The sequence below is a fragment of the Miscanthus floridulus genome, chromosome 19 (genome assembly GCF_019320115.1).
Source record: "Miscanthus floridulus cultivar M001 chromosome 19, ASM1932011v1, whole genome shotgun sequence".
NCBI classification, from domain to species: domain Eukaryota; kingdom Viridiplantae; phylum Streptophyta; class Magnoliopsida; order Poales; family Poaceae; genus Miscanthus; species Miscanthus floridulus.
The window spans coordinates 92,910,698-92,924,912 of NC_089598.1; the positions used below are offsets into that span (position 1 = coordinate 92,910,698).

General features: G+C 47.9%; 1 protein-coding gene across 1 annotated transcript; it reads right to left on the bottom strand.

Annotated features, from left to right (window-relative positions):
• Window positions 1-4,452: 4,452 nt before the first annotated feature.
• LOC136529635 (fasciclin-like arabinogalactan protein 3) lies at window positions 4,453-5,555 on the bottom strand. The gene has a single exon (XM_066522708.1). It carries the CDS (start codon window positions 5,511-5,513, stop codon window positions 4,680-4,682), a length of 834 nt encoding a protein of 277 aa, XP_066378805.1. The 5' UTR covers window positions 5,514-5,555; the 3' UTR covers window positions 4,453-4,679.
• Window positions 5,556-14,215: the final 8,660 nt, after the last annotated feature.

The window sequence follows — 14,215 nt, forward strand, 5'->3', positions numbered from 1 at the left end:
GCCATGCACGGCACTTGTGTCCACACTACCAAAAATGATGGCTCAGAATGTTGGCAAGTCAAAAAAATCCCCTAGACGATTCTACCTGAATCGCCCGGGGGCTCGAGGGCTCGGGGGCTACACCCACCGGGTGCACTCACGTGCACCCGCTAGCAAGTCAAAAAAATCCCTCAGGCGATTTCTAGGACCACCAAGGCCACGCCCCTTGCTGGGCTCCGCCTCGTCCGACCCCGAGGGCTGGCTCTGCTTCAGTTGACCCCTGAGGGTAGGCTCCACCTCGGCCAATGTTTGGGGTTGGCTCTGCCTCACCCAATGTCTGAGGGATGGCCCCGCTTCGCTCAATCCCTTGGACACGGTCCCTAACGGAAGCTCGTGTTGCCACCAACCACTACGGGCTAGAAAGTACAACCCCAAGTCAAACTTCTGACATCGTATAGGGAGCGGTCACGTCTCAGCACGACCTGTCTCTATGACATGACATTCTAGGGGACTCACATTGACCCACAATGATAGACGCATGGTCACTATGCTGCCTACACCCTATACGACCGCTGATCAGCATGTTGGTTTGTTAGTCCAACGCCTGGGTCCATGCCCCATCGTGCCCAACCCCTCGGTCGTGCCCAATGCATGGGTCCGTGTTCCATCGCACCCAACGGCAACTCATGATCTTACACCCATCCATTGTTATCATACAATGAGTATAAACAGCCCCTTCATGACTTCATAGAAGTCCCAAAAGGGCTGGGGGCTCATGTCGGGTTCATAAACCTAGGGTCTCCGATGGGCCCGCTTCCCAGCAAAAACCCAGCCCAGCAGACGGCATTACAGCGACGTGTGACTCCTAGGCTAGCCCAGATACCTAATGACAGGCCAGAAGAGCAATCCAGTCTCTGACCGAAAGGCCTGGCCAAGGAGGGGACGACGCTCACTTCTGACTCCGACCCACTTTTCTGACCAGAAGGTCTAACTAGGGAGGGGACAACACTCACTTCCGACTCCGACCCGCTTTTTCGACCGGGAATACATCGAACCTCTGCTTACAACTCTTCTCCGACCGGCACGGTCGGAGCTGACTGGGAACAACTGATCGAGGATGCCCGCTCGGTAAGGACCCAAGAATCAGGCAGAGCAGATAAGGCAAGGCACTCAAGTCAACCGCAATACCGAGGACCGTACCCTGCACACCTATAGGACAGTACTGACAGGCCATGCAAGAAGGGTGCTTTGCAACCTTTGTCAGAACATGAATAGTGCTATGGGCGCCGACATTTGTCCAATAGTATGGTAGGCGCCGACATTTGCCATACCAGAAGAACACGATGGAGCCTGCCACATGCATCTGGGCGTCAACAGTATTGTGGGCGCCGACAAACTATCTTATACCCGATGGCGTGGGCAACAAGACTAGGAAACACACACACTCTTTCTTTCTCTCCTAACTTGTAAGGCCGTCCCCTTCACCTATGAAAGGGGATGCGCTCTCTCCTAAAAAAGGATGGTCATCCCGACTCTCTCTCTGCTAAACTTTAGACATTCTGAGCACTCGAATAGCTCCACAGCTCTAGAACTCTAAGGCTACACAGAGCATATGTTTCAATACTTAGCGCACATTAGAGCTCCTGTCACTCTTGGCCCTTTGGTTTAGAGCCCGACCGGACCTTCGACACCCCCTTCTTATTCCTATTTGTTTGTAACCCCACAGCAAACTTTGAACACCTAGGCTCAGGAATAAAGTCACCAACAGACTGGAACTAGATGTAGGGCATGTTGCCTGAACCCATATAAACCTTGTGTCATTGATTGCTAGGCCACATCTGATCACAACGTACGGCAAAACTACAAATATTTACTTGTTGGTCACTTTTTGCACCGACACATGGCTTCTTGGGATTTTAATTAGATCCCAAAGCGTTTGCCATGTCCGTTCCTTCAGGACAGTGTGAGGTTCCCCATAAACCCCTGTAAACCTCCACTCCTGACCATCATCATCTTTGACGTCCATATCAATGTGGTACTTTGAAAATTTTCTCAGCGCCACATCGACTCCTCTCCTCCACAACACAGCAATTCCCTCCCCTTTTCCTTCACAATCTTTCACCACCGTGTTGACAAGCCCTAAGGCCCATCGAAACCACTTCATCCTCTTGTCGTCTAACTTCATTTCTGACAAGAACAAGATGTCCGCTCCCACCGACTTCTAGAGTTCCAGAAGCCCCTAAACTGCCGAGTGGTTGCCCAGACCTCTGTAGTTCCATGCCACAATCCTCATTGGTTCCCACAGAGCTGGTTCGCCAGCTCCACATTCAAAGTATGGTCATCACTTTCCTCCACAATGTCATCCCCCTTCAACTTCTTCTCCCTTCCCTGCTCATCCACATCCATGTCACTATTGCTTCACTTCCCACCTACCCTCTTCCCATCAGACACACCGCTTTTCCCATCCTGCTCCCTCCCAATCTTCTTATACTTCCCTTTCCTCCGGTCCTCCTGCCCCTTCTCCTCCACCCTCGACTTCTTTGCAGCATCCACCGCCATGTCCACACTGTGATTTGTGTCTCCCTTCACTTCTTTCTGAAAAATCTCTCCCACAGCCCCTGCTTTGGTTCCTCCTTCTCCTTATCAAACTTCTTTTCTAGGTTCAAAGCTGTAGATTTCTGTCCTAGCTCCCTCCTTTGTGGTGGGACAAACTTCTTGAGAGGGCTTTGCACCTCTTGCTCCTCCCTTGTCTCCTCGTCACTCTTACGCCAGGTTAGGGATTCACTCCTCGTTGAACCTAAACCTTTCACCTTCGACCCTCCATTGTTTCTCCCGAACTCACCACTCTCACCAGATCTCTAGGAGCCACTCCTCCTGTTCGAGGTTTCACAGCCTCAGGAACCCTCATCCCACCTTTCCTTCTCCGGCACAAACCTCAACTTCTTTGAAACTGTAGTGTTCCTCCACCGTCTCCCTTCAACACACAAGTTTTATCTGTGTGTCCAATAATCCCACAGAAATAGCAAAAGTCTAGCAAGTATTCATACACCATTGGGCACCAAAGTGGGGGTTCACCATCCTCCACTACCAGTGAGACACCACGCATCAGCGGCTTTGTGATATTGAGCCTCACTTTGATCACCTGGTAGTGACCCACCGCCGACCCATCTTCCTCCAGATCCATATCCACAAAAACTCCCACTTCATTGCTGATCATCTCCCCAGCCTCCTTGTTCATCATCCCCAGAGGCAAACCCGAAACCCTAATCCAGATCGGGATGTTATCAAATAGGATATCTTCCAACCTCTTACGACCATCAAAATTCACCACCACAACGAGATCTTTCCCAAACAACCACGGCCCATCATCAATCGCCCTTTTCTTCCCTGACTGCTGGTGAAAGGTGAAAAGAAGTGGTTTGATCCGAGATCCTTACAGTCGATCCCTCGTATTGGGCACCAAACCTTCCCCAACGTCTGCTCCAAAGCCTCGGTGTGGACAGGACGATCCGCCAGCACCTTGTCGATCGCCTGCAATCCCACAGACTTCAATGATCCTCCTCCTCCCGCCTTCACCCTGATTCCCTTCTTCTCTGCCTCCGACAACTTCATTTTATCCATCAACCCCGCCACCGCCTCCATCAACACCACCCACCCAAGACACCTCGCCTTGGCAGCCAAAAACCCTAAACCTCGACTTCTTCGGCAGAAGACTACGTGGTTAGCAGAGGGAGATTTGGGCTCCGTCATGAAAAGGTTTACATGGACACGATCGTGGGATGGGACTTGGACTCTAATTCAGATCGATTAGTGAGATCTGAACCGGGAACGAGAGGGAAGAAGGAGACCTAAACTCACCGAGACCAGGAAGCCCTAACTCGATACGCCCGCGAGCGTATGAGACTGAGCATGGGAAACACCATTCTGCACTGCATGAGGGCGAAAAAATCATTCATGTTGACTTTGACTCAATTACTTTAACAGCCGACTGACTTGTCTCCGATAAAGGCCCCAGAGTGTGACAAAGGCCCACGTTCGTGCAAGCCTAGCCCAATCGAACCCAACACCTGGCACTTGAACCAGAACTGCATACCCTGCCAAACATCGCCAACTCCATGCACAAATGTAGGCCCACCTTCTTTCCAACCCATTTCACTCGTTCCAAGCATGAGAAGCATCCGAGAGTTCTGGACAAAGAGTAAATTTGGCGTTGGCCGGGAGCAGTAAATTTGGATTAGACGCATGAGAAAATTGGGAACCAGCTTGTGTTGGAGCGTGAGTTTTCTTATTCATCTCCAAAACGAGGTTTTCGGAACTTGTTTTGGATATTGTTCAAGATGTTTTATGATAGTCAAAATGCAAAAAAAAAGTCTTTGGCGCTCAACAATAGTTTGGGCGACAGAATAGTTTTTGAACATAACTTCGATACTACTATAACTAGTCGTGTGTTGGTGTGATAGGGAATAATCCATGGATCAGAAATGACAGAGTCCTTCTGCTGAAGAACATAGTCAACTTGTTTTTCTGGCCTTTGTAATTCTACTCTCTAATTCCAAGAAACATAACAACAATATAAGAAAACAAAAATATATTATAGGTAGATAATCGACTAAAGAAAAGGGTGCGCAAAATGACCTATAGGATAGGATGCATGTGACGATTCCCTCCCGATCAGTTGCAAATGGAAATGGGGTAATAATCTACAAGTACCCGAGCATGCATGCCATCCCCACGGCCGCCGCACCAATCCACCAACTCATCACTCGCGCCACGTGGCCACGCGACGGCGCCGGCGCTTCAGCAGTGTCGGGAGCCTCCGCGGTATCGCCCTCTGAGGTCGGAAGCGTCCTCGGAGATAGCCGCGGCAACGTTAACGACGACGGCGCAGGGCTCGGCGCGATCGCCATCTGCCTCATCCTCGGCGCGGGCGGCGACGGCGGCGGCAGCGGCAGCCGCGGCCTGGTGATGATGCCCGGCGGCACGACGAAGTTGCTGATCTGGAGCACGGATATGTTGTACGGCCTCGCGGTGACCGCCCTCTTGAACGTGGCGTTGATCAGCGACCCCGGCGCGGCCGACACGAAGACGGCGCCGCCGCGGCCCGTGGCGGTGACGTTGAGGAACCCCGTGCGGTTGCGCGCGGTCCCCGTGGTCTGGAACAGCGTGGTGACCACGGCGGGCTGGCCGCCCCGGGGCAGCGCCGCCAGCTTGGTGGCGTCGATGTAGTCGAGCGCGACGTGGACGGAGATGAGCTCCACGAGCGCAGCTCGCGGCAGCCTGGAGCTGCGGCGGAGGAGCCAGTCCACGGCGGAGTTGTCCGGGACGAGCACGGTGATGGAGCTCCGGCTGTTGACCTCGCGCGCCACGCGGGTCTTGCTGAGGAGGAAATTGAAGAGCTTGAACTCCGGGTACCGGCTCAGGATCTCCGTCACGTTGAAGGCGGCGGCGGCGTTGCCGCCGGTAGCCGGTGGGGCGGCGACGGCGGTGGCGGGCAGGAGGAAGAAGAACGCGAACAAGAAGGTGCTAGGAGCCATGCGTGCGCCGATGCACGAACACGCACAAGCACCGATAGCGCACGGCGTGTGGCACGAGAGTGCTATATATAGAGGGATGGGCGGCAGGTCATGAAATCGACAGCCGGAGAGAAATTAGAGGACAGGAGGGGGTTAAGGTCTGAGCAGTTAGAGTGCGTGGAGACTGATCTCACTCTCAGTCTGACCAGTTCTTGAGGCGCTGGCATGATGCATGTTCCCTGAAATACAGGGGCAAGTTTGATCATGCTAATGGCCAGGAATAATTGTCATGGTCAATACTAGTTAAGTTCATCAGTTCAAACTTGTCATGACCAGGATTCCCCTGTTTTCATTTTCACTTTCACTTCAGTAGAGTAAGAGAGAGGGTAGGGATTTATGAATTATCATCAGTAGTTTTTTTAGTAGTTAAGTTCCTGGTCTAAGAATGAAAATGGGCCTGTCTGGGCCGGTGCAAAACCTGGCGCATTTTTGGGTGGGCTCATCTGAAGCCCAACTAAATCAGCCCAATATCACAAAGTAGTAGCAACGTGAGCCTTCTTACTTTCTTTTCCTTTTCTTTTCTCAAAAGAAAATGCTGAGAGACAAGGCAACAAGGTACGTAAGCTAGTCCTGTGACATCAGAAAGACTGAAACCAGACATCCGGCATTCAGCTCACCTCACAGTTCGCCCATTGTTTCGCTGTAATCTATTCCCTAAAACGTCAGTTCGATCATCGACAGGACGTCGTATCGTGTATACACACCTCTGATCGATCTCTCCCTGGAATCCAGTGGATGCATGGCATGCGTGCATGGCCGTGAATTTGTATCCACATACAGCGCGACGAAGCCATGGCCACACGATATATATAATAACTTTATCGACGAAGAGAAGAATCTTCCAATCAAGTGAAATGATATCACACACCACACATAGACGCACGCACCAGGTCACCAAACCCAGCCAGCTCTGAGCTCTGCACGACCGCACCACCATGTCCATGCATGTCCAAGCAGACCAAGCCGGCCGACATGCATGGATGGGTAGTACGTCGCGTCGGAGGAGCCTCTGGACCGCATGACCTTAAAACCTCTCACGTGTCCCGCCTCTCGGTCCAAGGGGACTGTAGCTTGCACATGCTATCTGTTTTGTCATTCAGTCATGTCATGTCACGTTGCATGGAACATGCATCCACACATATGCATGAGAGAGACAACAACATTGAATCGTCTAGCTAGCGAGAGAACGAATATATAATCCATCTGCATGCGTTTTTTCTCAGGATAGGAATGAGCTAGGTAGATAACGTAGTTTATGCGAGGTGAATCGAAGGTTACTCCCTCCGTTCAAAAAAAAACAATTATCTCAGGTTAGATTTAAAACTAGGATTATGTTTTTTTTTACGGAGGGAGTATGACGTTAACCATTTGGCATTAGGTTTGGGAAGCACACATGTCGGTAGGCGTGGAAGATTGTGCTCCACGGGTTACTTGTATATTCAACTCTGTCATCAGCAGTGTTAACGTAATAATTGGGCATCAGATAGATTAAAAATTAAAGGATCGGTATGTACACTGTACGACGCTGCTACGTGAATGGCGACATCAACACACCTATCGCTTTTGTTGGTGTACGTGCAGCTACTGCTGAACGTACACCAATGCATGTGTCCCAGCTAGCCCAGGAGATTCACAGTGCGGTTTAGACTATCTCCAACAATAACACCCAAAATATAAGAGTTATTCAATATTTAAGTAGCGCTACAGTCAAATGGTTCAATACCCATTCGACATTCTCTCCAACAACAGGACGTAAAAGAGAATCATTTCTGCAAATGGGTTTCTAGGAGAAAGGATACTCATATTTGGGTTGTGCCTCCCAGATAACCCAAAATGGATCTCCCGTATAGACACTCTGTTGGAGATTGATTTTTTATCTCCTGTTATCTATTTTGGATTTAGGTGTCCATATGGGTCACCTATTGAAGACCGTCTTACCTAGCAATGCAAAGTCGTTTCGTTCTTACACACGTACGCTAGCGTTGACGAAATTGATTTGCTGTCCGCTATACGGCGTCTGAGCTTACGTTGCGTATATATATGTTTACAATGCGGACCAGTTTCTTGCATCACGCATATATGTTATTATATATATATATATATATATATATATATATATATATATATATATATATATATATATATATATATATATATATATATATATATATATATATATATATATATATACACACACGAAAGATCGAGAAGATTGGTGTGCCCTACAAATTGCCTCTTCTGTCACTGAACGCGATAGTCATCGTCAGCTTCTTCTGATCAGCCACTATTTCATTCCTTGCTCCTAGGGAAACATATATATATGCACATGCAGATGCTCTGCATCGCTGCAAGAAGCCGTGCTGGGCATGCATCGTGTGCGCACGTCGCCATCGCGTGAATATTCCTTTGTCGCGTGTGCCTATATATGTTGCATTGATAGTGTGTGTGTGTATCCACGTACGCAACCTGATGCCGCTCTTAAAAGTTCTGCAAATCTATGCACCAGAGTTTAGGACGTGTGTTGTGTCCATGGATCACGAAACAATTGTTTGATATATATGTGTTCCCTGCTGCCCCGTCATGTTTCCCTTCACCCGTCCCATCCTACTGACAGCAGGCAAAGCCCACTGCCCAAAATGGCAATATCTTATTACTGTACATTTTTTTAGCGTCACAGATAAGTGACGTTTTAGACATTGACATAATCCCCAAAACATAAAATTTACTAGTATATTTTGAAGCATAATTAAGATTCGTAAACATAGAAAAACATTTTTAGAAAGCTATATTTTGAGACAGATTTATTTGTAGCTTTTTCAAATATCTAAACTTACTCCAAATCATCAATCTGTAACTAAAGTTGGAAAGCTTAGCCCCAAAACTTCACTTATATCTGACGGAAGCTAAGCGAGTAAATATTCATAGGTTCATCTTTGCAAATAAGAAACAAAAAAAAGGTAGTAGTAAGTTTGGTGATATGCACTAGTACAAAAACGAGCTGTAGTCCCGGTTGGAAAATCCCTTCAGTCCCGGTTTTCTAACCGGAAGCACGAATCCTGGACTAAAGGGTACAAGTCCCGGGCGCGAAAAATACCGGGACTAAAGCCAAATTTCAAAGTGGATCAAATGTCGTTTCTCTACCGGTGATGCTAGGCTATGCACATTATTTTTCCCAAGGAAGAAAAAAGACATTTAGTAATTGGTATGATGTTCAGTACCTGCCGGTGGCAGAAAAGATTCTCCTATAGTCCTATGTATATCCTATATGTTTGATCTCCAAAAATGTTTTCCTTTGTATTTAACAATTTTGCGTCGCTTTACTGTAGTTATTATTTTACCAGTAAAAAAATTATTATTTCTCCTTCCCCATTGTAACCATGTAAATGAAATACAGTGACTACCCCAAAATGGTTTTGGGAACGGTTTTTCAAGAAACCGATGAGAATTAGACCCGTTTTGGTATAGATTCTTCTCCGGCTCCTGTAGCAGTTTAGCACACTTTTTACCAAACACTACTGGAAACGGGATCTTTGCCGATTGCAAACTGTTTTGCCGAGTGTCAAAAATCGGGCACTCGGCAAAGAATTGTACTCAGCAAAGAGCTCTTTGCCGAGTGCCGGGCACTCGGCAAAAAAAGTCTCTCGGCAAAAGACTTCTTTGCCGAGTGCCAGGCTCTCGGCAAAAGCGCGGCACTCGGCATAGGCTGCCCCGCGGTAACGGTGTTCGGCCACGTTTTTCTTTGCCGAGTGCCTGCTGTTAGGCACTCGGCAAAGAAGTTTTTTTAAAAAAAATTCTTTGCCGAGTGTCCCAGATCTGGCACTCGACAAAGATTTTTTTTTTGAAAAATACTTTGCCGAGTGCCCCTGACATAACGCTCGGCAAAGATTTTTTTTCGAAATGTCTTTGCCGAGTGCCCCTGTGAAGGCACTCGGCAAAGAGAAAATTTAAAAAAAATCAAAACCCTCTTTGCCGAGTGCCTTATTCTTGGCACTCGGCAAAGACCCCCTTTGCCGAGTGCCATGCCCCGGCACTCGGCAAAGTTTTTTTTGTTTTTGGTCTAAAATTTTTTTGTACAGCCCTTTTAAAGTACCAGGAACTCCTAGTTAGAATTTAGGAATTTTTTGTGGCTTTTTGATATATTTAGTTACTTTATTTCGTTTACTTGAATTTTTTCGAAAAATATAAATTTGAACTGCACGTGGTACAAATAATAGAATTTAATGATTTAAAAAATGATAGTTATGTTACTGAGTGTAGTGTGAGGCCGTATCCAGGAACGGACCCAAAATTTCGGACATCTTGTTCATGAAACATGATCGCGAACTTGCATGCGAAGTGTTTTTAAATTCTATAAAAAGCAAACGAAGTCCGAAAATCATGAAACTTGTTGAGATGTCGTGATATCGTATGTGGAGGATATGATAAAAATTTGAGAAGGTTTGGTGCACGTTGTCACGTATGATGCTTACAAACCAGGACATCGTATGTGGATGCTATGATAAAAATTTGAGAAGGTTTGGTGTCCGCGCCCTGCCCCCGGCCGCGCCCTGCCCCCGGTCGGCCCTGCGCGTGGCCGCGCCCTGCCCCCGGCCGCGCCCTGCCCTGCCCCCGGCCGTCGGCCCTGCCCCCGGCCGCGCCCTGCCCCTGGCCGTCGGCCCTGCCCTCGGTCGCGCCCCGTGGATCGGCCGCCCCGACGCCGCCCGTGCCTGACTCCGGCGACCCCGACGCCGCCCGCCCCTATTAGAAGTAGTGGTAGTAGTAGTACAACTAGTGGTAGTAGTAGTAGTAGAATTAGTGGTATTAGTAGAAGTAGTGGTAGTAGTAGTAGTAGTAGAACTAGTGGTAGTAGTTGTAGCAATAGTGGTAGTAGTAGTAGTAGAACTAGTGGTAGTAGTAGTAGTAGTAGTAATAGTGGAAGTAGTAGTAGAAGTAGTGGTACTACTTGGATATATTCTTCTGCATGGATTGATATCCAAACTACATGGCTTCTCTTGAGACATATGTGCTTGTCGGCCATCGTGCCGTTGTTTTTTGCAGGTTTTGGAAACCTCACCGTGCAGGGGAGGTTCTGCCGATTTTTTTTAAATGACAGTATTTTATTCCATTTTTATAGAGAAGAGCCCATCGGAGCCGAGTCGGAGTTCCCGTCGCCGTGCCGGTCTACCTGCACCGCGTCGCCTCGCCACTACACTGACCCGCCACGGGCCCGCTAGCCTGACTCCGCCGCCACCCTAGGTATAACCCCTCTTTCCGTATCATGGTCGTAGATGTCATAACCCAGTTAGGCGTATCCCATTTGAAAGAGATACGGTTGGAGGTATGCAGATCTTTGCATATCTATGACCGTATCTGTTTTAGATTGTCCATGTTTTTTGGACAGCCCGCAGATGCGTAGATGGGTTAGTTTCCATGGTCTGCTCCGGTCTGAGACAGAGTTTCGGCATCACCTCCCTGTTGTTCTTCGGATACACACTCTTCTTTGGCAGGACATGTATCTAGAGAACAACGGGGAGGTGCTGCCGAAATTCTATCTCGGATAGGAGTAGAGCATGGAAACTAACCTCATCTACGCATCCGCGGGTGGGATTAGGACCTATCCTCACCTATTAGACAGTAGGAACACCATGTAGATGCAATTGATGGTTACATTACTTGCTGATACATATGTTAGAGGATGGATGACCGTCAGTGGATGTACACGGGCTAGAGAAGTCAGAGTGATTACACCACATAATGGATCAATAAGACCGATGCTTTCTTGAACAGTACATTTGGCAAGGCTGCTAAAGGACATTGCCTAGTTTTGTGTCCCTGTAGCAAATGTGGAAACAGGAGAAGGGTAAACAAGGTGGAAATGGGTAAACATCTTGTGAAGAATGGATTTATGCCGGACTACACCCGGTGGGTCCACCATGGTGAAGCCCATCGTATGAGAGAGGAGGTGGTGAGACCACGGGTGGAGGCTTTTGATGCTGATGCCGAGGTAGTAGACATGTTAGATGACTTTCACCAAGGATAGTTCGATGAGGGACGTGAGAAGGAGGAGATGGAGGCAGCCACACAGGCGTTCTACAACATGATGGACTCGGCATAGAAACCCCTTCACGATCGGTCAACAGTGTCTCAACTGGATGCCATTAGACGCTTAATGGGGTCGAAGTCCGAGTTAAACTTGAGTGGACCTGGCTTCGATAAGATGTTGGCCGTGATTGGCACCCTGCTTCCAGAGGGCCACATTCTATCAAAGAGCATGTATGAGTCATAGAAACTCCTTCGTGCACTTAAGATGCCGTATGAGCAGATACATGCTTGTCCAAAGGGGTGCGTCCTATTTAGGAAAGAACATGAGGATGCAAAGTTCTGTTCAAAGTGTAAATCCTCCAGGTACCTGGAGGTAGACTCTGATGATGGCTAGAAGAGGCAACTTATGATCCCCATGAAAATCCTATGATACCTTCTGTTCCTACCAAGGATCCAACGGCTATACATGACCGAGGAATCCGCAAAACATATGATATGGCACAAAAATGGCAAATGGTACAATCCTAACAAGATGGTACATCCATCCAATGGTGAAGCTTGGATCCGCTTTAATGACAAACATCGTGACAAAGCAGATGAGGCTCATAATGTATGTGTCGCGCTGGCAACAGATGAGTTCAATCCTTATGGAATGATGGCTGCCCCGTACACATGTTGGCCCATCTTTGTTATCCCTCTTAATCTCCCCCCTGGTGTCTCCTTTCAATGACATAACGTATTCTTATTGTTGATAATTTCTGGACACCCAGGGAGTAATATGGGTGTGTTCATGGAGCCCGTGTTTGATGAATTGGCCCGTGCTTGGGATAAAGGGGTACGGATATACGATCAAGCTACAAAGACAACCTTCAAAATGCATGTTTGGTATCACTACTCCCTGCATGACTTCCTGGCGTATGGGATATTCTACGCCTGGTGTGTTCACAGGAAGTTCCCATGCCCAATATGCAAGGAAGGTGTGAGGTTCATTTGGTTGCAGAAGGGTGGTAAGTATTCATCGTTCGACAGACATCGTCAAAACCTACCTCTTGACCATCCATTCAGACAAGACATCAAGAACTTTACGAAAGGTGTCAAAGTGACAAACCCTGCACCGCGGATGATGACGGGTGCCGAGGTTCATGCTCAGATAGATGCTCTCGTGCCCAATGAAGAAGGTGGTTTTGTGGGATATGGTGAGCAACATATGTGGACTCATATCTCAGGCATGACAAGGCTCCCCTATTTCGATGACCTTCTTCTACCACATAACATTGATGTAATGCACACTGAAAAGAATGTCGCCGAGGCACTTTGGGCAACACTCATGGACACTGAAAAGTCTAAGGACAATCCTAAGGCTAGAGTGGACCTAGCAACGTTGTGCGATAGACCAAATCAAGAGATGCAGCCTCCTAGTCGTGGCAAGACCTAGAGAAGGCCTAAGGCTGATTTCGTCTTGAAAAAGGACCAAAGGAGGGAAGTACTTGAATGGATCAAGATGCTAATGTTCCCTGATGGGTATGCAGCGAATCTAAAGAGGGGAGTGAACTTAGGCACTCTACGAGTCAACGGGATGAAGAGTCATGACTACCACATATGGATTCAGTGGCTTCTTCTGATGATGGTTCGAGGCTATGTCCCGGAGCATGTCTGGCAAGTGCTGGCAGAGTTGAGCTACTTATTCCGCCAGCTTTGTGCCAAGGAGCTCTCTTGGACCGTCATTGATGACTTGGAAAAAGCGGCACCCGTGTTGCTCTGTAAGTTGGAGAAGATCTTTCCACCTGGCTTCTTCTTGCCGATGCAGCATTTGATTATGCACCTCCCATATGAGGCACAGATGGGGGGGCGTGCAGAACCGTTGGTGTTATCCAATCGAGAGATGTCTGAAGACTCTTCACAAAAAATGTAGAAATAAAGCCAAAATTGAGGCTTCCATTGTAGAGGCATACATTCTAGAAGATGTGTCGAACTTCACAGAGAAATACTACACTGAGAAACTTCCTAGCGTTTATAATCCACCCCCTCGTTACAATGCTGGCGAAAACGAATCAAACCTCAGCCTTTTCCAAGGGCAACTCATAAGCCCAAGTGCATCGACCACTAAGCAATTGAAAAATGAAGAGTGGCGCAGTATCATGCTATATGTGTTGACCAACCTTGTCGAGGTGCAGCCGTTCATTGGGTAAGTTCTGAATGAACTTGTTTTATTTCGCCGTATGTCCTTGTTTCTTCGTCCAACCCCCTTGTTTCTTGTTGGTACAGGGAATTTCTTCGTCAATCCTGGCATGGATCAAGGCAACCTACCCCGCAAGAAAATGATACCCTTCTTTCACAGGGTGTGGGACCAGGGAGCCCCGATTTCATTTGTTGGTTCAAACAGAAAGCCCAAACTAATGCGCCTATAAGTGATGAGCTAAGATAGGTTGCAAACGGCTATGCCGTTAGGGTCAAGTCATTTACCGGTTATGACGTGAATGGATATTGTTTTCACACAGCAAGCTATGAGCAGAGTCGGCCTAATCGAAAAACCACAAACAATGGAGTTGTTACGCCCGGCACTGATGGACTCGACTATTATGGAAGAATTGAAGAAATCTATGAACTACCATTCTATGGTTCCAAACCTCTTACTCCTGTCA